Here is a 24774-nt window from a genome sequence, read left to right as displayed (position 1 = left end):
TCTCTGATACCCCTGCTTGTGTTCCGCGTGTACCCTAAACGTAACTGTTGGGTACTTCGGGTACCATCGGAAAAAATAAAACCATCAATAACGAACATACAAACGAGTCCCAAGAACGCTTCTCAAACCAGTGGTACACTTTTCCTGTGTATTCTACTTATTTTTATTCAAAGCCACTGGTAAAAGGTAACTATGCCCAACAGCTTATATTTATTTAGTACTTACTTAAAGGTTTATCATAACCAATGTTCATCGTGATTACACAACCACTAAATTCGACTCGTACAAGAGGCACTTGAAGGCAGCAAGTAAACATTTCGTAACAAATCATGGCTGCCCCGTTGGTCAGGATTTTCTCAAAGGTGAGACTAAATATTATGGTCATATTTGTGTGCATTTGCGTTATTTCTGCTCCGATTTCAACATATTTGCACTGTGTTAGTCCTTCATCCTTGGGTAATCTGTCTGCTTCTTGCTTACGTGACGTTGTTAGCTAACAGACGGCTAACACTAGCAGACAAACTAACTTGTTTATCACTAACTAAACAGTGGTTGCTAACTCCAAAAGAAACGTCTAAGTTACTGACTTGTGCCATTAGTGGCGAATGGCGACCGACATGACTCTGTAATATTATTCTTCCAACTTGTTCTCTGTCCTGCTTTTAGTCTTGCAGACAGATCTCTCGACCATGGGGGGCATGCCAGGCTGGATGGAGGAGTCTGACCACCAGATCTGCCCCAGATATGGCTTCAGACCAGGCACCCGGGGTGATCTCCTTTCCTCCCCTTCAGACGTATTCAGAAGAGGAGAGCATGATGAGGGAAGCAGGTGAGTTGGGAATCTAGTAACACGTATCCAACTGGTGCTTACAGCTGGAGACAGAAATACCTGAAGCACTGAACATCTGTCTTGTTGTTTGACAGTGAAAAAATACGCACAAGAGCGCATCGCCCCATTTGTGTCAAAGATGGATGAAAATTCTGTCATGGACGAGGAAGTGATCAAATCTCTCTTTGAACAGGGTGTATGTAATTCATTTAATTCACATGTCATTACATTTAAGTCATTGCCAGTCTCTTTTTTCCGTTTGTTGACTCTGATATTGAATATTCACAGCTCATGGGCATTGAGATCGACCCAGAATATGGCGGCACTGGCTCTACGTTCTTCTCCTCCATCCTGGTCATCGAGGAGCTGGCGAAGGTGGATCCCTCTGTGGCTGTGCTCTGTGACATCCAGAACACACTGATCAACACACTGTTTGCCAATCTGGGTACCCCAGCTCAGAAAGAGAAGTACCTCAGCCGACTCTCAACTGACATGGTGAGCAATTTGACAATCTGTTTCTAAGTATAAAACACTGTTTTTTATTGTGGCATGAATCAAATGGTGCTTTCCCCGTTGTAAACTGAAGGCGAAGACAGCTAAGACAGAAAGATGTTGCTGTTGAACAACTGGAATAGATCACCTGACTGGCTGTGCATGTTCTACACCACATTTACTGGAATGTTTCCCTACACTTTCTCATGTACCTTTTCTCATGTCGCACAGGTTGGAAGCTTCTGCCTCTCTGAAGCAGAGTCGGGGACCGACGCCTTTTCTCTGAAGACACGTGCTGAAAAACACAAGGACTATTTCATCATCAACGGATCCAAGATGTGGATCAGTAATGCAGAGCATGCAGGTGTATTCCTGGTAATGGCCAATGTGGACCCTTCTGCTGTGAGTAACTTCCCATCTTGTTACCTGTTTTCAGGCAAAATACTCAGTCTACTACTTTATTTATTATATTTCGCAAGGAAAGATCTTAATGTAAAAAATACTTCATCCTCTTTGCTTAAATCCCTATGAATGTGCTATAGAGTCAAATTGATTTTTATCTAGTAATTGTTTCAGCCTAAACAACTTATCATTGATATGTTCCCGCATCTCTCTCTGAGTTTCCACGTGGAATAACAGAATAATGTCACCCAAAACAACAGAATCACAAATTATGAACCTAAAATTATAAAGCTCACTAAAATCTAAAGATTTAATCTCCTCAAGAGTATTTTTTATTTATTTATTTATTCATTTTTTATCACAGGTCTATCGTATTGGATTATATTACATTCTACCAGTTTTACTTTTATAATGTTCACACCCTGTTGACACAGATATTTTTAATACTTCCCTGAACGCGTCTATAATTACAAATATGATGTCAGATTGTCCTGTGATTGACAGGGTTACAGAGGCATCACCTGCTTCATCGTGGATCGGGACACTGAGGGCCTTGAGATTTGCAAGAAGGAGAACAAGCTCGGCCTGCGAGCGTCCTCCACCTGCCCGCTGAACTTGGACAATGTCAAGGTGATACCAAACACATTGCTGTGTACCGGACGATTGTGAAACAAACCTGCTGTGACCTTGCTTAACCGTGTGCTCTCTGTTGTAGGTACCAGAGAAGAACATTTTGGGACAGATCGGTCATGGGTACAAGTATGCCATCGGAATGTTGAACGAGGGCCGGATTGGAATCGCAAGTCAGGTAAACCATGTTTAAAACAAGCTAAATTTCATCTATTCAAGATGACAACACGTAAAATTTAAATGTTGCATGAGCTAAATCATTTTGTATTTCAGATGCTTGGACTGGCACAGGGTTGCTTTGACCACACCATCCCTTACACCAGACAGAGGATGCAGTTCGGAAAACGCATCTTTGACTTCCAGGTTCAGATCTCCATTCTTTTACGTAACATGTTTGTGACTATTCACATTAGGCCGGTGGCCGGTGTATTATTTAATGAGCGCTTACATGTATGTTGTTATGGTGCTCTTTGTATTCCAGGGCCTGCAGCACCAAATTAGCCACATGGCAACGCAGATCGAGGCCGCTCGGCTGCTGACGTACAACGCCGCTCGTCTGAAGGAGGCTGGGAGACCTTTCATTAAGGAGGCCTGCATGGCTAAATACTTCACTGCAGAGGTGAGCTTCCTGATTCATTGGCTACAGTTCATTACAAGGTTTTTAGGATTGTTAATGTATATTTCTAGCATGAATTGTGATTGTTTCCTTGGAGCACTGAGCTGTTTTATCAATCATACATATTATTCTATTCTGATCTCTTTTGTGTTGCTGAATCTTGATTATTCTCTTCATAATTCATCTGTTTCATAAGTCTTTGTTATATGTTCTGTAATCTCTGCGTTATATATTCAGTTATTCTATATTCTCTGAAACTCAGTGAAGCATCTCCCTAGTTAAATTCAAGTCATTATATTATCTTATGTTTCAGGTTGCAACCCTAACCACATCAAAGTGCATCGAATGGATGGGAGGGGTGGGCTTCACCAAAGACTACCCCATAGAAAAATACTACAGAGACTGTAAAATTGGTGAGTATGACTAGAAAAATACTTGAGTTGTGTTTGCTGCCTGTTTTGTGAAAGCACTGTTTAGATTAGAGGTGGTTTAGGTGACTGAGACTAAAGCTACGCCGTGTAAAATGACACAGCTCATAAGGGCTGCAGGGAGGTCAGGTGTAGCTGTTTGTGATTGGACCACAGTGGGGTGGAGCGTAGGGCTGATAGCAGCGGCTGTAATCGGACTCTGTAGGAATTCCCCTCTCAGAGTGTCATTATGCCAACACACAGCCAAGGGAAGTTGCCAGGGCAAAATGTCACTTTTCCTTTCATCGCCTCCATTTCAGCTCCTCAGTTCTCCAGCTGGAGCATAATGAGCCTCCTTTGTCTCCTGATAGTGAAAGCTGCAGATTTGTGTAGTGTGCAGGGGAATTTGACAAAATTGACCTTGTGTTTTTTTTTTTTTTTTTTTGTACAGCAGGAATTTATTCTAATGCTTTGTTTTGTCTTCATATGCAGGCACCATTTATGAGGGCACGACGAATATTCAGCTATCCAGTATAGCAAAGTTCATTGATAAGGAGTATGACCACTGAAACCATCTGACTGGAGCCTGGTAGATTGCACTCTGCTGTGTTACACTCCATAGGTTTTTTTTTTGGTTTTTTTTCCTCAAATGACTTTGGTGGGATAAATGCAGCAACATTGCATTGTTGTAGAGCTGCTTTCATGTTTTTAGAGTTTTGTTGCAGTTTCAACTTGTACACTTGGTAAAGTAGTTCCCACTATTGATGTTACTGATGTAGTCACAGTTCCCCAGCTTTGAGGTTAAAGTTGCTTTGGTGTGATAATTTTTTTTTTTTTTTTTCATTTCTCCATTCATTTTCTATCACAGCATTTTTCATATGTAGATCTCTACCAATTTCCTCTTGGCCATATTTGTGTTCTTCTGCTTATTGTTATGTGTTGATGAATCAGGTCAGAATAACATCTATGTATTGCAATATGAGAAGGAATTTTTTTTTGAAAGATATTAATTGGGGTTTTCCTTGAATGTTCCAGTGCATACAGAAGGTCTGATATGATTGAGATCAGTAACTCAATAGTGCATTTTCTTTGCAGCATGGCTGTAACAGTCCCTGCACTTACATGCTCCATAAATACTGTACAGTGCCTTACTGGCAAAACGAGAAAGCAATTTCACATCTTAAGAAGAAATTATATGTAAAGAGTGATCTGTCAATAATTGACAAAATCAATAAATGTGAAGTATACTGTGCTACGATCAATATCATCTTTGGTTTGAGTGAGGTGTCGCCTGGTTGCAGATTAATACCAAGTTCTGTCACTAGATGGGAGCATTCTCCAGAGTGACAGCAGCATTCTGAGATGAGGCAGCTTCTCAGTGAAAGGGCAGTCAATTACCACGTCTCATAACAGCCTGTCACCTCTAATGATATTTTATATCAATTTAATTATGCCGGTGCTTCAGATGAAAAGAGCCTGCCTTGCATAATTGCCTCACTGATCATTTTACAGGTGAGATTGATTACATTTCCGTGGCCTATATGCTGTGTGAAATGAGGTGTATTGTTTTACACGTGTCCAAATCTACAGACCCCTAAGAGCTAGTACCCATGACCCCTTACAAAAAATGTATATGTTACTTGCAAGGTATCTGTTTAACAACAAGAAAAGCTATTCTTTACTGAAGGTAACATAAGTTATTTATTGAGAAAAAGACAGAGTCATAATTGCGCAGTGGTAGAGATTGGAAGTATTGCTATCAAATTAAGAAATGTTTAAATTTATGATTTCCATGAAGTTAATGGATAACAGTGCATTTTTATACACTGACTGTCTGACATTATGTCATTTTTTCTTTAAAACTAATTAAATGTTGTTTTAACAGGAAAGTAAAAAAGCTCTTTCTCTTTGGTGCCCTGAAAACCCTCTATCTAACAATGTACTGAGAGGAAAAAAAAAAAAGGGTAAAATGGTCTATAAAAGATAAACAGACAAATATATAAAGACATTATTTTATCTTCACATATTTTATCGATCATTCCATTTACTGAATATGGTTCCAAAATAATGAAATGTCTAGTTTGATACTGTTTTATGTCATGGAAGAGAAGATCGAGTATTGTGATCATAAGATTATATGTACTAATTAATATATGATAAATATTCAGTGTCTTCTATTGACACTTTGTCAAAAAGCAGTTTTGGAGAGTGTTTCCACATATGAAGGAAGATGAAAAGTGAGATGTCTGTCAGACAGAGAATGACCATACATACATTGTATTTCACCACCATCAAATTCTGTAAAAGAAACTGAACTATTTGTATTTCAGTGAGCTGCTGAAGAAGTATAATTTAGTCCCGGGTCTTTACTGAGAACAAATAATCTGACATGATGTAATTAGATATAAACCTCTGTACTTCAGGTTAATCTGAGGATGGTGTTGGTGTTATTGTGTCACTTTGAAGTGAAGATGACAGATGCTCGGACAGACATATTATAAACATATTCTTTCATATCTGATTAATAAGATCAGGCATTTCCAAAATCACTTAAACACCAGAACTGTAAAGGGGAAGCACGGGCCTGCGTTTGCATCATTGATTGAGTGTACTCTGTTTTCCCCTCTGATCCACTCTGACTTGTTCTGTCTATTGAAGGAGCCCCTGTTTAATGAACATAATCTGATGAAAACACAGCTATCTGCTTTTCACTTTGAATCGGCAAACGCAGCTCAACTGGCCTCTTTCTCCGCCCCCATCTTTAACACAGCTATGAGACCTCTAATTATGCAGGGATTCAAGTAGCTTTTCACAAAACACAGTGTTGTCCTTTAGAGCTGAAGAGCGCTCCATGAGCTAAAAGGACAGGCTGCATGTTTGTAGGTTGAGCAAATTCAATTTGTTTGATTAGTTCACTGTATCTGCTTCACGTTTGGTTTAAATGATGAATCTCAAATGCATCCCATGTTGAGTTTTTTTTTTTTTGCACATTTTCTTTTATTTTTGGCCATTTCATCAGCATGTCTGAGCCAACTTTCACCCTAAATTATACCTCAGTGTGTGCACAAAAATACTGAGGTGCCTTTTCATCAAAGGCCTGGAGACATCATTTCTTTGTGTTTCATTCGGCTGTTTGTCAGTGACAGATTTGTTTGTCGATGCAAATGACATTGCAGAGGCCAGATGTTAGATCCAAGAGTCCAGGATCCGTCATAACTCTGCATCTCAATCTGTAATCTTAGTTACAGTTTTAGTCGAGTTTTCACTCTCAGTCTGAAAGCAGAAACAGATTTTGTGTCTTTATTTTCTTCTAATCTAATCACACTCGACCATATTAATGTCTCATTACACATACAAATATGACTTGCTGCATCCACTATTGTAGCAAGTGACAGCAACAGGACCTTGTTTCATGCATTACACCACCTGCTGCCATTGTAGGCCTGCGGGCTTTTATATAGAAAGCTGATTTGAAAAGGCTTTATCACAATGGTAAGCCTTCAGTTTGATGTCTGCCTGTAGCACTTCCTGACTAATAAAATTACACTGGAGTCAATGAGCTCCGGTCTAGGTGAAATGCACAGTGCGTGTTGCTTTCCTGTTGCGCGAAGGTGGAAGGGAGGAAACTTGAAATGCAACAGATGAGTGACAGGTTGAGCCTCAGCAGGTCACAGTGTTCAGCAACAGCTTCAGCACAGAAATAGAGTATTAAAAAAATGTTCAATCAGTCTTGTGCAATAAAAAATAAATATAATACTACTTTTTAAATCTATGTTACGTCATTAGCTTGATACTATTGTTTGATATATCTACCGTGGTTTACATTAATGCGTAAAATCTATGCGTAATTTGCGTAATATTTGTGCCAAGGCCAAGTTGCTCAGCTCTGCCTTCAAATGTGATAATCTCTGGGCCATTTATTCAATTTACTGACCGGTGATTGCGGCTCGCGCACGCCCCAAAAACCTTGAGACATTTTCCTCTTTAATCTAATTGGATGATAACTGTTGAGCCCGAAGCCAAAACGCTTGCGCGGCCCTTTTTTTTTTCCTTTGAGTCTATTCTCGTCACAGCCCCCCCCGGATTCATCTCAAACCCCATTTGCTATTGTACCTGCCCAATAGCAGAGACCGAGCGCGTTTTAACTCGGATGGCATTTTTTATTTCATCATTACAATCCGGCGCAAGTTTGACGCAGTGATCTGTGCGCTCTCACTCCGATCATCCTCAGGAGGTGGACGCGGCTTCACGCGACTCTCTGTTTTTATTCTCTGTCTCCTTCTCCTATGATTTTAACATAAACTATAAACCAAGAAAATCTTTTTTTAAGGCGTTTTTCTCCCTTTGATAATTTTTGATGGTTATCCACATCGGACAGTAAACGGTGATGGCAGACTCTGATGCTCAAGAGACTCGCCAACCTGCAAAAGATTCGCCGTTCTCCATAAAGAACCTGCTGAACATCGAAGACAAACCCACGAAGCCTAAAAGCTTCCTCGGCTCGTCCAAAGGAGTGTTTGAAGGCAGCTTCTTCTCTCGGCTCGGTGACTTGTCTCTCCCACGGTTTGAGTTGCCCACACAGAGAATTGGACTATCAGGGCAGTATCTGGAAAGAGCGTCCACCTGGTGGTACCCATACACGCTCGGGGCTCATCTCAGGACCGGGGGTAAATATTAACTACTTTATCTCAGATAAGGATCCGAATTTAGGTGAATTTTACAACAAAAGGCCTGTTGGCATACTCCATATTGTGAAAGGATATGTGATTCTCATAATTAGATGCTTAATTACAAGGAATCATGTCATATAAACTCTCGATTACTATCAATATTTTAACAAAATGAAAGACGCATAGGCCCATTCCGTAGGCTATAGTACGATCTGAAATACAGGTGATTGCCTTTGCAGATCACGTTTGTAAACTGTAAAATATCTTTTCTGCAGGGTCTGAGAAGGCCAACCTAAGGGAGGCATCACCGGCACCGGACAGGCGCTCCCCGGATCTCCAAAAAAGTGACCAAGATGTCAAAGAGGAAAGCGCCGACGACGACATCGCGCTGGACGAAAGTGACGCGGAAGAGCCAAAGAAAGAAACAGACCACGGGGACGACTGGAGGAGAAAAACGGACGAGCTGGACTCCGAGAAGAAGCCCTGCCGAAAGAAGAAGACGCGCACGGTGTTTTCCAGGAGTCAGGTCTTCCAGCTGGAGTCCACCTTCGACATCAAGCGCTACCTTAGCAGCTCGGAGAGGGCAGGCCTGGCCGCGTCCCTGCACCTGACGGAGACGCAGGTGAAAATCTGGTTTCAGAACCGGAGGAATAAGTGGAAAAGGCAGCTGGCCGCGGAGCTGGAGGCGGCCAACCTGAGCCATGCGGCGGCGCAGAGGATTGTGCGGGTTCCCATACTTTACCACGAGAACGGAGCCCCAGAAACGAGCGGTGGCCCCGCTGCAAACTCACCGGGGAGCCAGTCACTCGTGGCTTTTCCCCACCACATGTACTATTCCCACCCGGTCCCTCTGCTGAGGCCTGTTTAACATTGACTGTCATTATGAGCTGTAAATATGTTTTTAAATGAGAGTGACCTTGATTGAAAAAAAATTACAATTTTGTATATTTTGTAGATTCAACGGGCACAATGTTAGGTCATATTATTATTATTATTATTATTATTATTGTTATTATTAGGCTATTATTATTATTGTTATTATTATTTGTAATGATCCTTTATCCTGCTGAAGTGTCCTTGGGCAAGGCACAGAGTCCCTATTACAGCCCTCAAAGGTGTTGCAGAGGGATACTAGAAAATTATCATTATTATTATTATTATTATTATTATTATTATTATTATTATTATTATCTCAAAGTGGGTGAATATATTTTAATGTATTCCATTTGAAAAAAAGAACTTGTTTTGAACAGGGTTGACTGTCCATATGTATTTTACAGAGAATTGTGTCAGTGTTTGTAGCTAAAAAATGTGGAATTTAATATTTTGATATTTTCCAATATTGTGCAATACTGTTGGCTTCACATTAGGCTACCAGCCTTTGTCACCTATAGTTCACTTTTACAGAAAAAAACGACCCTTTTCTCTTTGTAATAGTGAGAACAATCATGTGATCCTTAAAAAGAAAAAAAAAAAGCATCCCCGAAAAACTGCAGGTGTAGAGGCAATTGTTTTAATGACGCAGTGTTTTCCCGGTAATTTCAAAGCCATGAAAGAGCCAAAAATAGCCTCTGTTTTTATGTATGGTTTTCTTCTGATATTGTTATTGAAATTCTGTATATTATATGGTCTTACACTCAGTAAAGATTTCGTTCCAAAAAGAAATGTATGTATCCTTAATATAAAAGTGATGCACAAGGGCAAAGAGTTATTCATTTCAGTCATGTCGTAAAAAAAAAAATCTTGGTTTTCAATCATTTGTGAGGATGGAGTGATCTATTTGAAACATCTCAGACGACATATTAAGGCACAATGAGGTTATGGTGCTCTCCAAAATAAAATATCACCTTTGAATCATTTTAACAGTTGAATAATGATGGCCATCTTTTTCTTAATCTGGTAACTTCAGAATTTTGGAGCTTCAATTTGAACGGCATTTTAGAGCCTTTTTTTTTTTATTTAGGTGTTATCACTGATCTTGTTTTGCTACATAATATTGCGCTTTCTTTAATGAAAACATTACATTCTGGTAATTAAGATCAATAGGCTGTAGAATAAGGTGGACATGTGGAAATTAAATGCAAATTTGGAGAATTAAAGAGCAAGGCGTTGTTAATTTTTCATAAATTTAGTTTAACCACACTCATTTTTCTTCTTTTAGATGGAAGAGTTATTTTTATTTTTCTTGGCACCTGAGAAGAGATCTGTAATCGCCTACTACATGACCTGCTGGCCTAGGCCTATATGAGATTAGGAGTTATTTAAATAGATTAAACCTGTTGTTTTCTCTTCTTATCAAAGAAGAAGAAGAAGAAGAAGAAGAAGAAGGAAGGTTACAACAGCCTGATTAAACCAGCATAGACCTGTATTCACAGCTAGCCTCAGAAGTTACTCTAGGCTACATTATCGTGTTTGTATATTTGTAATGTATTTATTTTAAAGAAAGACATAATAACTCAGAAAACACATCCCATCTCATGTGTCAATGAGGGAGAGAGAGAGAGAGAGAGAGAGAGAGCAAGAGAAAACGAGAGAGAGAGCGGGCGGAATAGTCCTCTGTCATGTGACCTGCCCCGAGACAACGGAAATATACGTCAAAGCAAATCAACCATTCATATCGTAGGCGGGAATTTGAACATTCATTTCAACCAATCAGCGCCCTCTGGTTTATACGGCAGCACTTGCTTAGACGGGAGTTAGCTTCACGCAGCCGCCTTTGCTAGCGAGTAATTTCCACGCTACATATATTTTTTGTATTTTATCGTAAAACCAAGGCATAATAATTAGGATTGTTAAACAAAAGAATCGTCTTCGTCTGAACGCTACTAAACTGAAGCGGTAAGTGAAGTGAAACTGCTAACACCGGGGCTTATAGTCTTCGTTGTCTTCACTGTTAGCAAACACCGGTGGCAGCAGATGTGGGCTTGGTGTAATTGCTGGATGTAACGGAACAGTTTGTATTGTTTTTGTGAAATAAAGGGCAAATGCTCTGGCTGGGCTTGGGTAAAAGCAAGCAGGAAAACCGTTGGTCCAAAAGTTAGCTAGCAGATTACTCCCAACTGATCGAAAAAGGAAATTAAAAATGTATTTCAGAAAATCGCAAAGGCATAAAATGCATGCTTTACAGCTCATTTGCCAGCAGCATTGAATTCACGGATGTATTTCCATTTACAGCAAGCCTAATTATACTGGTAACTGCAAGTTTATTGTCTGATAGAAAGTAGCAAATCAATAAGTGCGTGTTTTTCTTTTCAGTGTAAACATGATAAATGTCTTAAAAGTGATTGATCAGTTATATTTAGAAGTCAAGAACATCTCAAAAACCACTTTGTAAAGGTACTTGCAGAACCACAAGTACCTGTACAATATAATGAAGTTAAATACAAAGTCCAGGAAACTATTACTACAGCTGTGAAGCTTATAATATAAATGAATAATGGGAATAAAACAATGAATGAATGAGACATAAACACATGTTTAGACAGTGTCAGGTAAGCGTCAATTCAACTATGGTATCCAAAGCTTCAGTTTCTGATGTTATTGAATTAGATTAAACAATATTCTAATCTGTGTATAACCCCTGTAAATTGCTTGGAAGTATCGATTTTCGGAGTTAGTGGTTATTTTGCTCTTTTGCAGATGACAGGCTCAAACGAGTACAAGCTGAACCAGGGACCAGAGGACAGCATCTCTGCTGTCAAGTTCAGCCCCAGCACAGCTCAGTTCCTGCTGGTTTCCTCATGGGACTGCACTGTCCGTCTCTATGATGTCGGAGGCAACACCATGCGGATGAAGTACCAGCACACAGCTCCAGTTCTTGACTGTGCTTTTTATGTAGGTCACAGGTTTTTGTATGCATTTATGTTCCTTATTTTCATGTCAAAGCCTAGAAGTCTGTGGTTCTTACAGGTAATGTTCACCTTTTTACCTGCAGGACCCAACACATTCTTGGAGTGGAGGTTTAGATGCACAGTTAAAAACTCATGATTTGAACACAGACCAAGGTATGTCGCAAGCCTGTTAAATACTGTTAAAAGCTTCTGGGCAGTATCATAACTCTTCAACTATGGGTTAAATTTGCTAAATTTGTTTATTACATTCTATTGTCTAATGTTCTCCTTAAACAGATACAATAGTTGGAACACATGATGCCCCCATTCGTTGTGTGGAGTACTGCCCAGAGGTTAATGTCATGGTAACGGGTAGCTGGGACAGATCAGTTCGGCTGTGGGACCCGAGGACGCCGTGCAATGCTGGCACCTTTACTCAGCCTGAAAAGGTAGAGCAAAAGAGACACATTAGTGTTTAACCATGTTGTTTGTGTCAGAAAGAGTCACTCAGAATCGCTTAACTAATGTAAATGTAAAGTACTGTGAATGTGCAAGATTTTATGATTGACTTTCCTGCAGGAAGATATGTTATCCAAACTTCCTAGTTTATCTACTAGTTTAGACTTCATTTCTAAACCTAAATGAGATGGTATTAAAGTCACAATGACATGACATTTTCAGAGTTTCCTGCTGTGATTGAATTGATGTATTTGTCAAAAGAAACAAGATGTTTAGGAAGGACATAACACGTTGAACAGTCATTTAAAAGAGTAATCTGGCAGGAAGTTACTTGGGCATTGAAATACTTTGATTTATGTTTATGCTTTTATTATAGAATTTTCATTCATACGTACCACTGGTACACAACATGGTAGCCATTAAAGCTGTTCTCTTCTTACATTTCGTACTTAATGTTCTTACTGTTCATACTTACATTTAATTAGGTACAGATGTTACAACTTGATAATACAGGTTCTTCATAATTATTTGAGTTTATTGTGAAAAAGCTGAATACTACATTATGACCGAGAAAATACAGAAACCTGGTGAAGAAGGTGTCATTTCACTGTGATCCTGTTACCACTGTTTGTGTAGGTATTGAGTGAGACATTGCCAGTGTTGTGTCTCCCCCTTGTCTAATACGTTATCTATGTGAAAGGTGTATACCCTGTCCGTGGCTGGAGATAGGCTAATCGTTGGCACAGCTGGAAGACGAGTCCTGGTGTGGGATTTGAGGAACATGGGCTACGTACAGCAAAGAAGAGAGTCCAGCCTCAAGTATCAGACTCGCTGCATTAGAGCCTTCCCCAACAAACAGGTACACTTTGAATTACAACTGACTTTTCATCAGTTAAAGTTTACACAGTTCTAATGAAACATACAGACAATGAAAATGTGACTGGTTATTTACTAGAATATCATATTGCAAATACAGATTCCTGTGTTAATGTGAAGAAGTCAGATGGTAACTTCATATTTTCTGTCTCGGCTCCAGGGCTACGTCTTGAGTTCAATTGAGGGACGTGTAGCTGTGGAGTACCTGGACCCAAGCCAGGAGGTTCAGAAGAAGAAGTACGCCTTCAAGTGCCACAGGCTGAAGGAGGAAGGAATTGAGCATGTTTACCCCGTCAATGCAATCTCATTTCACAGTGTCCATAACACCTTTGCCACAGGTACGACGTGCTAGTTAGTACTTGACAAAAGCAATGATTTAGTTTGTTTCTGTTATGAGGCAGTTTGCTTTTACAAAGCTCATAAATTTACCTGTGACCTTTTCTGTGTTGAGCTGCCAAGGTTGCACGTGGAACACACTGTTATTGCAGATCCATATCGCAGCAGTAACACGGCCTAAATCTTTTGAGGTTGACCTTGAGCCTCTCCTTCTACCAGGTGGCTCAGACGGCTTTGTGAACATCTGGGACCCGTTCAACAAGAAGCGACTGTGTCAGTTCCACCGGTACCCGACCAGCATCGCCTCTCTCGCCTTCAATAACGACGGCACCATGCTCGCCATCGCCGCGTCCTACATGCATGAGAAGGGAGACATTAGCCACCCAGAGGATGCCATCTTCATCCGCCAAGTCACAGATGCCGAGACCAAGCCCAAGTGAGTCTTCCCCACCCCTGTTGTCCCCAGTAATGCATAGTATGGCAGCTTGCTACTCACTGAATCTGTGAGCGGCTGCATTTACAAGGAGCACGTCCAGCTGCAGCGTATGCTGATCTGTATCTCTGTCCATCCACCTTTCAATATCCGACAGTTGAAAGATGCACAGATGAGAACTTGATCCCCCCCCACCACCCCCAGTCTGTGTATCTGTGCTGTCAATGTTCAGACAAATATAAACCTGCTTTACAATGCAATCCATTTCAGTAGCCATGTAATAAATACTACCTTCATGAAACTAGAAACATACTTTTTTTTTTGTAAACTTGTAGCAGTCTGTGGTAATATAGCTTAACCCAGAAAGCAGCCTTTTCTATAATCAATTTTACATTATCTTCAAAAGGTTAGTCAGTTTAACTGTATTGATTATGATTTTGCACAGTGTTGAACCTGAAACATGTAGTATTTAATGAGTAGGATATCACTTTCCTCCATGCATTGGTTCAGTGATTGCTCTTCAGTTGATTGAATCTGTTCTTTTCTGTCTTTTGGTTTACAGGTCAACCTAAACTCCCCCTGGAATGGTTCCCTCCGCGTCTGAAAACCTTCATCACATTTGGGTTATCTGCTGGCATCCAGTGTATCATTACCACATTGTTTTCTGTCATTTATTTCCATTCCAATAATAACAGTTTCTTTCTTGTAAGTAATGTTTGTTAAAATCTTCTTTTCTTTTCTGGCTCTTGTTAAATATTTCATTGTTTTGTGTCTGTTCTGACAACTAAGTATTGTTGTTGTCTTGACTAATGTTTTGCATACACCTTTCTGGCATTTTTTTGCATGGTCATCTTGGAGTCACCGGACATGAATGGATTTTTTTTTTTACCATTTTTGTTGACTCTTAAGATGGAGCTACATTTTAACATGACACTGAAGCTGTCCTTGGATCAGTCTTTTAGCACTGATATGAGCTTTGTGAGTATAATTAAAAGAACATTTTGACCAAGTCAGTTCATACTCGTAACATTTGTCGCGTTTACTACCTGTGGAAGAAAACCTGAGAAATGCCAGGAATGTGTCGGGGCAGAAGAGGTTGCTCTCTTGATGATGTGTTGAGGGAAAGTGATGATCCACTCGTCTTGCCGAGGGCTCCACTTGCCCCCAGACAGTGACCTGTGCTGATAGACATCAGAGGTCTGCGGCCTAAACCAGATCCTGCTTTAATACTGGGGAAAATTGGGAGAAAACCACTAAACTGGATGACCTGGCTGCACCTGGCAGACTTGGCGGGGGGTGGGGGGTGTTAACACTAAAACAAAATGGTCATGAGGCTCACTTATAGATATGCATTATTTTTAATTGTGCATTATCAGTTGAGAAGCCTGAGTGGTAAATTCAAGTTCTGCCAGTGCTGAAACACTGCCAACTTGAGTTCTGTCCATCTTTTAGTTTCACTGCGCCGTGGGTTTGTTTCTAACTCATTTATTGAGAATTACATACAGAGAAACGCAATTTTAAAAAGAAACATTCTCATAATTGTATTAATATAGAAGATAAAAGATGATGTTTCAGTATGCTCGTACTTTTTCATCATTATCGCTGAATTTATCTGCTGCAGTTTTGCGAGTTGTTACACTGGTGACAGAGTCAGACGCAGCGCAGACCTTTTTAATGCAGTATTCGGTAGCGTATGAATGGGAACAGCGAACGCAGCAGTGCCCTGCAAAAGTCTAAGTGGTGTCTTTTTCCCTCAGTTCAGATTTTCAATTGCAACTAATGCAATTTCTGAAGCCCTTCAGCCAAAGCAGCAGAGAAGATATAGATGTCAATTATTCTGTTTAAGAGCCTCAATTTTTTCTAATGGCTCTATCTGCTTCTGCGGTATCCTGGAAATGATTAGTTCGGTTTGGTTAAATGATGTAACTAATTCCCATGATTGTCGATAATGAGTCTGTCTTTGACGTTGGATTATGACTGCAGCTTAATATGAAACGGCATTCGTTTTGGGACATAATTACTGCTTATGAAGCAGATGTAGAATGGCCAGGGGTTTGTTGTTGGGGCTACAGCGAATTACCTTATTTCCTGTCATCTTTGGCTTCCGCTAAATTGGAAAATTGAGTTCTTTGAGTGTGCATTAAAACTGTTAAGGTTTTCTTGTCTGTATTGGAAAGCTATTTTATAGGAGAAAGTAATTTAGCTGCCAATTTGTCAGGTGCATTAAAGCAATTAGTATTTTTGGGACCTTGACACAGTTTCCAAAGAGCTGCAAATGTAGAGTCTTTTGTCCAGTACTTTAAAGGATTTATTAAGGTCTGTAATTTAACAAATTGCAGAAGATACATCTGTTGCATTATCTATCAACATCTTCATCCAAGCCTGTCTCCACAGAGCTTGCTCCAGAGCTTTTTTTCTTTTCTTTTTTTTTTTTTTTTGTTTGTTCCTTCAGCAAAGGCCAAGTTAACCACATCTGTGGTTGTGTGGCCAGGCTCTGATTTCCAACCGCTGAAGTGTTGCAGACAGTTTGGCTCTACATGAAACCGTTACATGACAATTAAAATGGGTGATTGTGCTCCAACAGCCTGTCAGGTGCATTTAACCCAACCACAAAAGGCTCTTATGTTCACTCAAGAGGGCACGGATGACCTTCAACCAGACATCTTATCTCTTAAGACCGGCTTCTAATATTATATCAAGCTGATGATACCGTCCTTCATGAGCTGTGGAGAAATGGGGAAATCACATGATGCATCAGGAAAATATTGACAGCATTCTGTATTCTGGCTTGTCTTCTGTTTCACTGCCACATATTGCAGACCCGAGATGAAGACAGTGACACTGTGCAATAATGCAGTTTCTTCCTTTAACAGAAAATTAAGCAATTCAGTCGGTTTTAACGAGCATACAGCGAATTTGTATCATTATTTCACGCCAAAAATGTATTGTTTCATTGCAAGTCTTTCTAATCGAATGCTTGGAGAAGCGTCTGTGAAGGTGGTGCTGAAAACAGATTTCTAGTGGTGGTAGCAGTTAAGCAGCTCTTTGTGACATTGATCTCAGTAAAGCTGCCTTATGTCTAACCACAGGAACATGCATAAAGATTTTAAGATTTGTGGGTGCCACTTTCTAATAAGGTGTACTATAGAAAAGGGGGTTTCAGTTAAAACTAATGAAATTACCCATTGTTGATAAATCATTTATATATTTATATATATATATATATATATGAGTAGGTAATAAGCTCGTAAAGACATATTTTTCTTTTAAATTCAACAGTAAGACCCCCCAGTGGACAGTTCAGGCACTTATGTCTGCTGGGCTACAGAGCATCAACATCAAAATCCATCCATTAAAGGAATAGCTTGATGTTTTGGGAAATGAACTCATTTGTTTTCTTGCAGAATTAGATGAGAAGATTAATATCACCCTCATGTTTGTCTGTTAAAAAAGGAGCAACTGCACCATTGGTCAGACAAACCAAAACATCTAAAGTAAACACCTGGACTGTGGGAAATTATAACAGGCCCTTTCCACTATTTCTGGCATTTTATAGACAAAAAGATTAATCATAAAAATAATAATCTGCAGGTGAGTGTGGCTGTCATCTACAAACTAAGCTGAGCACAAGAGAAAATGAATGAGATGTGGGTGGTTTACCACTGCTAAACAGCTTCCTCAGGGAAACCCTGATGAAGATTTTCTCACCTCATAAAAACCCATCAAGTCTACACTTGTGAAATTTAATAACTTGTTAAAAAGATTGATTTTGGTCCTGATCTGTAGTTTTTTCCACAGGGTAAGTGGTCTGATATCCATTGGAGAGCTGTTCCTGATAAATTAAAGAAGTAGCAAAAAAGACAGCAGTTTATGCCACTGCAGGATGTACACCACCCGCATTGATTTTCATTTTCAACCTGGCAACCCAAAGCTCCTGATATCAGTGTTTATTACTGATCTGTAAAACATCAAAGATTTCTTATTAAACATTAGTGTCATTTAGAGATGAACACCCACAGTTTGTACACAGCCATTAAGACCGGGCCAAAATCTAGACCATGGTCCTGTCCTGTAGAGAGCTGGCGTCCAGTTGCCAGTACATCCCAGCTGGGGAATGAAATCTGAGCCTTTTACTTGGATGTGGCTGTGGCCCTGCACCTACACTCGAAGCTGCCCCCGCCCCGGGGAGGCTTTTAAAAAGCTTCGGTGGGCAAGACAGCATCTTCTGGAGAGCATTGTAGTTACATTAGAGCCTAATTAGACGGTAAAGCTCAAGGCCATGTAACCCACTGCTAGGTTTCACACTCGCAGCCATCCATCTCTTTACAGTCCGGGCAGGCAGGGCCGCATGGGGCTGACTGGTGAAGGAGACTCTCACCTGGGAGCTGAGCCATAGTAAATCAAAAATCTCGGGGGGATGACAACAGGGTCACAGATTTTGGGCTTGAGGTGCCACTTTGGCTCCTAGGCTTTTAGTTGCAGATTAATCATTTGATAATGAGTCATGTGACATTGGTGTTTTAGAGTCAGGTCTGCATTGTTAGTTTAGACTTTGTATGAATAAATGTACAATATGCTGAATTTACATCACAGGCTCTGACAATGAAGAACCAAAAAAGTATCTTTGATCCAGACTGAAAGATCTCAACAGCTATTAGATGGATTGCCATTCAATTCTGCACATTCATGGTCTTCCTCCTCCACCAAGAGGTTCACTGTGTGGTTTTGAATAAAATATCCCAACAATTATTGGATGAATTGCCGTTTAAATTTTGTAAAGACATTCGTGTCCACTTGAGGATAAATTATAATCACTTTGGTGATCAAGCGGCTTTCCATCTAACACCACCATCGGGTCAAATTTCAACGTGTCCAGTACTTCAGTTTATGACAAAATACTTTCAAAACTGATGTGTGTTTTTTTGTCCAATGGTAACTTGCCAATGTTAGCACACCAGCATGAACACACACCACTACTAAGGCTGTAAATGTTCACCTTTAAGCCAACTTAGACCATTAAAGAGGTTTTCCATACGAGGCTTCCCTGAAGGTCAGACATCAAGATATCACAGTAAACATTCACTTCAAAAGTAAATTTGGGCTTTAGAGGGAAAAAAAAGTGCAGCAGTTGAATGAGCTTTCATGTCACCTGTCAAACTGATGAATGTATGTATAAAGAGGACAGGGGCAGTCGGTGCATCTGGGGTCATGTTTGAAAATGTATGGCCAGGGGGCACCAGAGCTCCAGAGAGGTGACGGTGAAAACGCACGGAAAAGTGAACTCTCGTTTGTGACTTTTGTTTTCCCAGAAAATGAAACAGCTCTGTCCTTAACTAGTGAATCATTTTTCTGCTTTATACTGATTGATTTATTCAGGTTTTCTTCCGAGTCATTCATTGTTTAAGGTGTTGCCTGCGAAACGGAGAGACAATATTTAAGTGTTCGTTACTGATGAAGGACACTCTTCCGTGTATAGGGTGTCATATTGTGCCATGACTGGGTTGACAATTTCCTCCAGGGGTGAAACCACAAACACTTAAACTGATCCATGTCCTATAGAGAACCACCTGTCAGGCTGTGTGAGAACTGAGGGCATGTCCTGCAGATCACACAACATACTCCACTTGAAAACATAGAACCTGTTGCATTGTACTGATGATTTGCGGTCAGCTTTGGAGTGACAGGCAGTTTTCTTTATACAGTCAAAAAAAAAAAAAACGGCGAGGGCAGATCCCATGGGGGACTTTGGAAAACAGTAACTTGTTATCCCCATTTAAACCGAAATCAGATTGCAGGGCTTTTCAGGCCAGCCTCTTTGTACGCTGCCTGTGTCTATGAAACCCTCTGTGCTGTTTAATGGGTTCATGGCCACAGGGCAAGGGTTACAGTTTGTCCTTCCTGCAATTAGCATTCACGGTTAGCTTAGCAGAACTAATGCACCACATCTTTGAGGCTCAAGTTCCCTGTGTGCCTCTGAGTGACTGCAGGCAAGATTTAACTGACTCCTTGTATCCATTTCAACCTGCATTATTAGATGTTATTGGCAAAATCCCCTGAAGAATATCATTTCAAGGCAACTGTTATCAGCCAATTAAGTGTCGGTGTCACATTGTTGCTCTTTGGAAAAACAGGGGAGATGGCTGATGGGCTTTTGTATACCATGTGCTGATACACAGTGTAGCTCCAGGTTAAATAGTTACAGGAATATTAGCACAAGGGCCACGTCTCCTGTGTCATTTGCACACCATAGATCAATAAGGGCCACTTCCACTCTATTGTCAGTCTGCATTTGTTTCTCATATGTTTTTGTCGCATTTCTGCATCACAACAACAACAACAACAAAACTTGGTTTTCCCTGTGACATTTAGGTCAAGACACTGTGATCTCATGGCAGTTTTCAGTACACAGGGACATTTACACCAAAGCTATTGTGGGAGCAGTTGTGGGCCGTAGGGATCTCATGGGTCTTAAGTGACACCACTGCTAAAGCGAAGCAGCTTGGAGCTGTTTGCTGCTATTAGCTTTCTCCGTGTTGTGTAATATTATATAGTTTATGTATGAATCCATGGACGTTTATGTAGGTTGACTGCAGCTTTGAGAACTATAGTAAATATGTAGGCTGTAATGAGGACTGTGGGACTTTCAGAGAACAAGTGAATGCATCTTTTTAAAATTATGTGTGAAAATTGAAAACAGACATAACAGTACAACTGAACACTGCTCTCAAGAACTAAAGGTGAAAGGCCCTTACATACATCTCTCACTCTTGAGTTAATAATTGTATTTATACAGCATTTCTCAAATACAAGTTACAAATTGCTTCGCAAAAAGACATAAAAATAAGAAGATGCATAGATCTGAGCAAAATAAAACATTACTTTATAAATTAAAGTACATATGCAGGGAAAAATCTATGTTATTGAATATGAAATACATTTGTCATTTCCTAAGTGCATTCTGTCTGAGTGATCTGTGACTGCAGTGCATTATGGAGCCAAATCAATGAGACAAAAAGGAGGTGCTTTCATAAACAGTTTTTGATTATTGAACATTATTAACTTTTCTGAATTCAGCGAAGTGAAACAGCGTGTTGACCCATCGACTCAAATGCAGATTAAGCAAACTAATGTGAATACAGAGATCAATGCATTCATCCACTGATGTTTTATGGGCGTAGAACGGCGATGCATTGAGAAGTCTGGCTCTAATTCATCATCGTCCACACATTATATTATTATTGATGGCTCTTGCCTCAGGCTAGTCCATTTGTTTTTTAGATTTGTGACAGGCAGGCAGCAGAATGCTGGATGGAGGTTTATTCCGCAGCCATGCCAGCAACATCGCACACTGCTCGCTCTTATTCATCTATTGACCATCATACCTCCCAATAATCTGGCGCCTGACACATTTGACAACATTATGTGGAACAGGTCAGAGGACTCCGCTAATGAAACTGAATGATGGATGTTGTTATCCGCAGCATTAACCTTGCTAATAGTTGTCACAGGCAGCACATTTACACACACGTAGCTGCAGCCCTGCAGAGCCTGCTGGGATTGTCATAAAAAATAAAGAGCTGCTCATTCAGTGAGGTGGTCCAGAGGCATGTGCAAAATAAATAAACACAATAAAACAGCACACAGTGTTGCAGCTCAGCAAGCATTAGCGGGTCAAAACATGTCGAGGTGAAAATTGGACAAAATTTGATTGAAAAGAGAGACTTTTTTGGTTGTCTAGGTTACATTTTAACAATTGTTTTAACAGCATATAAATGACCATATTTCATTGTTAAGGAGATTCTAACTACAATTTGAAATATAGTCCCTGAAATGCAATTGAAACAACAGTAATATGTAATTTAGATGGTAAACTTTCACTTTTCAGTCAAATTTAATCAGGTTTTAACGAAGACGTCAGAGGTCTTGTGACCAAAACAATACTAACTCAGTAGGTGTTTCTTGAAAAATATTAACTGTGAAAAACTGGCTTGGGAAAGGGGAAAAACAAGATTGTTAAGGGGATGAAAAAAGCAGTAGGACTGCCGCATACTTTAGAGATCTGACTACAGACCTGCAGGTGAATTTTAGCTCTAGTAAAGAGTCAACAAAATAGAAGTCAGCACAATAAGATACTAAATCACACATTATTATTGTTTTTTTAATTAAAAAAAGCATGTGAGCAGATATTTTCCATGTCTGGAGTCTTAGAAAGGAGGTAGAAAATGACATAGTAAAAATCACATTCTGTGCGAACACTGTGAGTGAAGTCATAAGAGAGGTCTGTAACACCAGGGGTGAAGTGAGCTGTATGACTGCGAACGCTCGGCTCGGCTCTGCTCCACTCCATCCATCCCGCATGGCTAATGTATCCCTCTCAATAGTCGGGGACAAGGGGAGAGAAGACTGCTTGTGTGAAGCACAAAAAGCCCCAGCGCAGCCATGTTCGCAACAGTAATTGGCAAGGAAGCTTCATTTCATTCACTCCTGTATGTCTTTTGTTGTCCTGTAGGTTTTTACAAGTGTGGTGCTTTTGAGAGTTGTTTAAAAAAAAAAAAATGGCTAATTTCTGCAGCCCCCCTGCCTGTCACCGCCATGTGCCCATTTATTTATTTTTAACGAATACACAATGGAAAGATTCTCCCTTTAATTTGGTCAACACTGAAGTGTATTAACAACCAAACATTTAGCAGTGTCTTGAGTCTGAGTACCTTACTTAATTTTGAACATGTGCAAGAAGTGGAAAAACATTTAATCTCTTATGAATCCTGCTGCTTTCACACTCTGAAAGCTTTGTTGCTGTTCTGTAAAGTAGCGGTCACAGAATAGAGGTTGGTGGGCATTAGCGGGAGGACCTGGCTCCTTTCATCATCACATTGCAGTAGTTGTATAAAAGCCTGCAAAATGTAGCTCGTAGTTACATTTTCACCACAATTACACTCTATCCTGTTGTAAAATGCTTTAAAAGATTTTTCACACTCACATTGGTGCATTTTTTTCCCCCCTCATAAGCACTCTTAACCCTCAGATACACCAGTTTTATACAAATACAGCTGCAAAGAAAGGTCTTGGGGGAATAGCATCTACTTACTTTGTCAGGTACAGCATTATGTTGTATATTTCTCTGCTTTATTCTTTCATGGATCCTGTATTTCCATAAGTATTTACATGTTTTCATCCAGCTGTAACAATGTTGTATGCCAGTGGTTCCCAAACTAATTTGCTTGTGAGCATCAAAGAGTAATTTTGCCTTCTCAGATTGTTTCATACAGGATTGAACAGGTTAACAAGTGGAGTATTTCTAATCTCAAAGGTGGACATCTCAAATTCCTGGTCAAATAAACCCAAAGCTAACTGCATGATGGTTCAGTGACAACATTTGCTTTTTTTAACATTTGGGTGAACTGACTCCTTAAGATACAATAATGGTATATAATCTTAAAGGAGCTATTTGTAAGTTTTGCTACCGCTACAATGCTAGCGTTAGCATTAACAGCTGTTACCAGTCTAGAAGAAATGTTGCGAGTTCAGCATCAAACTTCATTCCTTTACTCGCCAAGAGTTGTCTCCAGCAGTGGAAAGCAATGCTAATGTTAACTTCAGTCTCTATCCCGTCTTTTCTTCTACTGATATTAGCACGCTAACCACTGTAGCCTCCAATTTGCCCTGAAGACGCAGCGCTGCTCAGAGGGCGTATTATAATCTCTTGTCTCATAAAGGCAACAATGGCAGACGCTCTTGTCAAGCGGCGATCATTACCAGCTGTTTGGTGGCTAAGAAAACTTAGAAACAGCCTCTTAAAAGTCATATTTAGGAGAAATGCTTTTGTAGCTAAAACTGATGGATTTAAAGCTGAGGTGAGCTTCTACAGGCAGATAAGAGATGCCAAAGCAAAGTGATGTTCAGAATTGTTAACTGCTGAATATTAGTGCACCAGTAGTTTCAGTGCATTTTCACATTGTATTTATATTGGGGCACAATCAGAGCAAAGAGTCATTCCCCACTTAGAGTAAACACAGCTTTTCCCGTGGGGTTAGACTCTTAGTACAACACAATCTCTTCTCTAGGGCCCTTTACAGATGAAACAGGCTTGCATCTCAGAAAATATTACAGTTAAAAAGAGGATGTTGACCCCCCCCCCGACCAAAGCTTTGAGCTGAAGCAGCAAAATCACAGAAAATGAGGGAGGTTCACATATTGGGGTCAAACTGTTTGCTGAGTTTGTTCACCTGAGTAGGCAAGAAGCGTTGCAAACATTTTGGAGAGAGAAAACAGTTAATGTCCTCAGGTACTGACCCATATGAACACAGCGCTGTGGTGCAGGAATTCCAGCTGAATGGCTGTGGCTGAGACAGTGGCTCATTCCTTTGGATATGTCATTCGAGAGCGATCTGTTGCTCATGTGCAGGCTGCTCAGCAGTTCCATGTCCTTTACAAAGGAAAGGTCAGACCAGTCACCTGACCTGACAACCCTGGGGACTGTGCCGAATGGCTACAGGTCAGAGTTGGACACCTGGCCTTATCGCAGGGGTCAAGACTTTTAGTTCTTCACTTACTTGTGTCAGCTCACCAAGTCTTTCTAATATAGATCTTCCAGATAGAACACATATCTATAGGTTATATGATGTACTATATATGTTTACTGCAAAACAAACTGCATATTTACAGCTGATTGTGTTTTACTATAGATTCACTTAAACTCAATATCCGGGAGGATTTCCATAACAGAACCTTCATTGATTCAGTTTCCAGAGGAATTGCAGCCTGGATCAGTTTACCTTGTTACCTTGTCACACT

The 24774-nt window shown here is 40.2% G+C and overlaps 3 protein-coding genes across 3 annotated transcripts; all 3 read left to right on the top strand.

Moving 5' to 3' along the window:
- Positions 1 to 294: 294 nt before the first annotated feature.
- acadsb (acyl-CoA dehydrogenase short/branched chain) lies at positions 295 to 5078 on the top strand. Its single transcript, XM_022743404.1, has 11 exons — positions 295 to 362; positions 667 to 829; positions 925 to 1025; positions 1118 to 1324; positions 1553 to 1723; positions 2228 to 2353; positions 2439 to 2531; positions 2627 to 2716; positions 2835 to 2972; positions 3283 to 3382; positions 3869 to 5078. The coding sequence occupies exons 1-11, from the start codon at positions 330 to 332 to the stop codon at positions 3943 to 3945; spliced, it is 1299 nt and encodes a 432-aa protein (XP_022599125.1). The 5' UTR covers positions 295 to 329; the 3' UTR covers positions 3946 to 5078.
- Positions 5079 to 7763: 2685 nt separating this feature from the next.
- Positions 7764 to 8959, top strand: LOC111220354 (homeobox protein HMX3-B-like). Its single transcript, XM_022743420.1, has 2 exons — positions 7764 to 8043; positions 8322 to 8959. Exons 1-2 carry the CDS (start codon positions 7764 to 7766, stop codon positions 8912 to 8914), a joined length of 873 nt encoding a protein of 290 aa, XP_022599141.1. The 3' UTR covers positions 8915 to 8959.
- Positions 8960 to 10719: 1760 nt separating this feature from the next.
- Positions 10720 to 16138, top strand: bub3 (BUB3, mitotic checkpoint protein). The gene is made up of 8 exons (XM_022742987.1): positions 10720 to 10884; positions 11686 to 11880; positions 11981 to 12050; positions 12174 to 12325; positions 13036 to 13194; positions 13372 to 13549; positions 13767 to 13983; positions 14543 to 16138. The coding sequence occupies exons 2-8, from the start codon at positions 11686 to 11688 to the stop codon at positions 14550 to 14552; spliced, it is 981 nt and encodes a 326-aa protein (XP_022598708.1). The 5' UTR covers positions 10720 to 10884; the 3' UTR covers positions 14553 to 16138.
- Positions 16139 to 24774: the final 8636 nt, after the last annotated feature.

Source organism: Seriola dumerili, unplaced genomic scaffold (assembly GCF_002260705.1).
Source record: "Seriola dumerili isolate Sdu_G_001 unplaced genomic scaffold, Sdu_1.0 BDQW01000068.1, whole genome shotgun sequence".
Taxonomy (NCBI): domain Eukaryota; kingdom Metazoa; phylum Chordata; class Actinopteri; order Carangiformes; family Carangidae; genus Seriola; species Seriola dumerili.
The sequence above is the reverse complement of the archived record's forward strand: the minus strand, read 5'-3'. Positions and strand labels throughout refer to the sequence as shown.

Bases quoted from the DNA above. Each gene is read 5' to 3' on its own strand.
- acadsb (XM_022743404.1), top strand. From the start codon at position 330: ATGGCTGCCCCGTTGGTCAGGATTTTCTCAAAG. The intron at 1,325-1,552 runs GTGAGCAATTTG...CATGTCGCACAG, and splicing joins GCCGACTCTCAACTGACATG to GTTGGAAGCTTCTGCCTCTC. The intron at 3,383-3,868 runs GTGAGTATGACT...CTTCATATGCAG, and splicing joins CTACAGAGACTGTAAAATTG to GCACCATTTATGAGGGCACG.
- LOC111220354 (XM_022743420.1), top strand. From the start codon at position 7,764: ATGGCAGACTCTGATGCTCAAGAGACTCGCCAACCTGCAAAAGATTCG. The intron at 8,044-8,321 runs GTAAATATTAAC...TCTTTTCTGCAG, and splicing joins GGCTCATCTCAGGACCGGGG to GGTCTGAGAAGGCCAACCTA.
- bub3 (XM_022742987.1), top strand. From the start codon at position 11,686: ATGACAGGCTCAAACGAGTACAAGCTGAACCAGGGACCAGAGGACAGC. The intron at 12,051-12,173 runs GTATGTCGCAAG...CTCCTTAAACAG, and splicing joins TGATTTGAACACAGACCAAG to ATACAATAGTTGGAACACAT. The intron at 13,195-13,371 runs GTACACTTTGAA...TCTCGGCTCCAG, and splicing joins GAGCCTTCCCCAACAAACAG to GGCTACGTCTTGAGTTCAAT.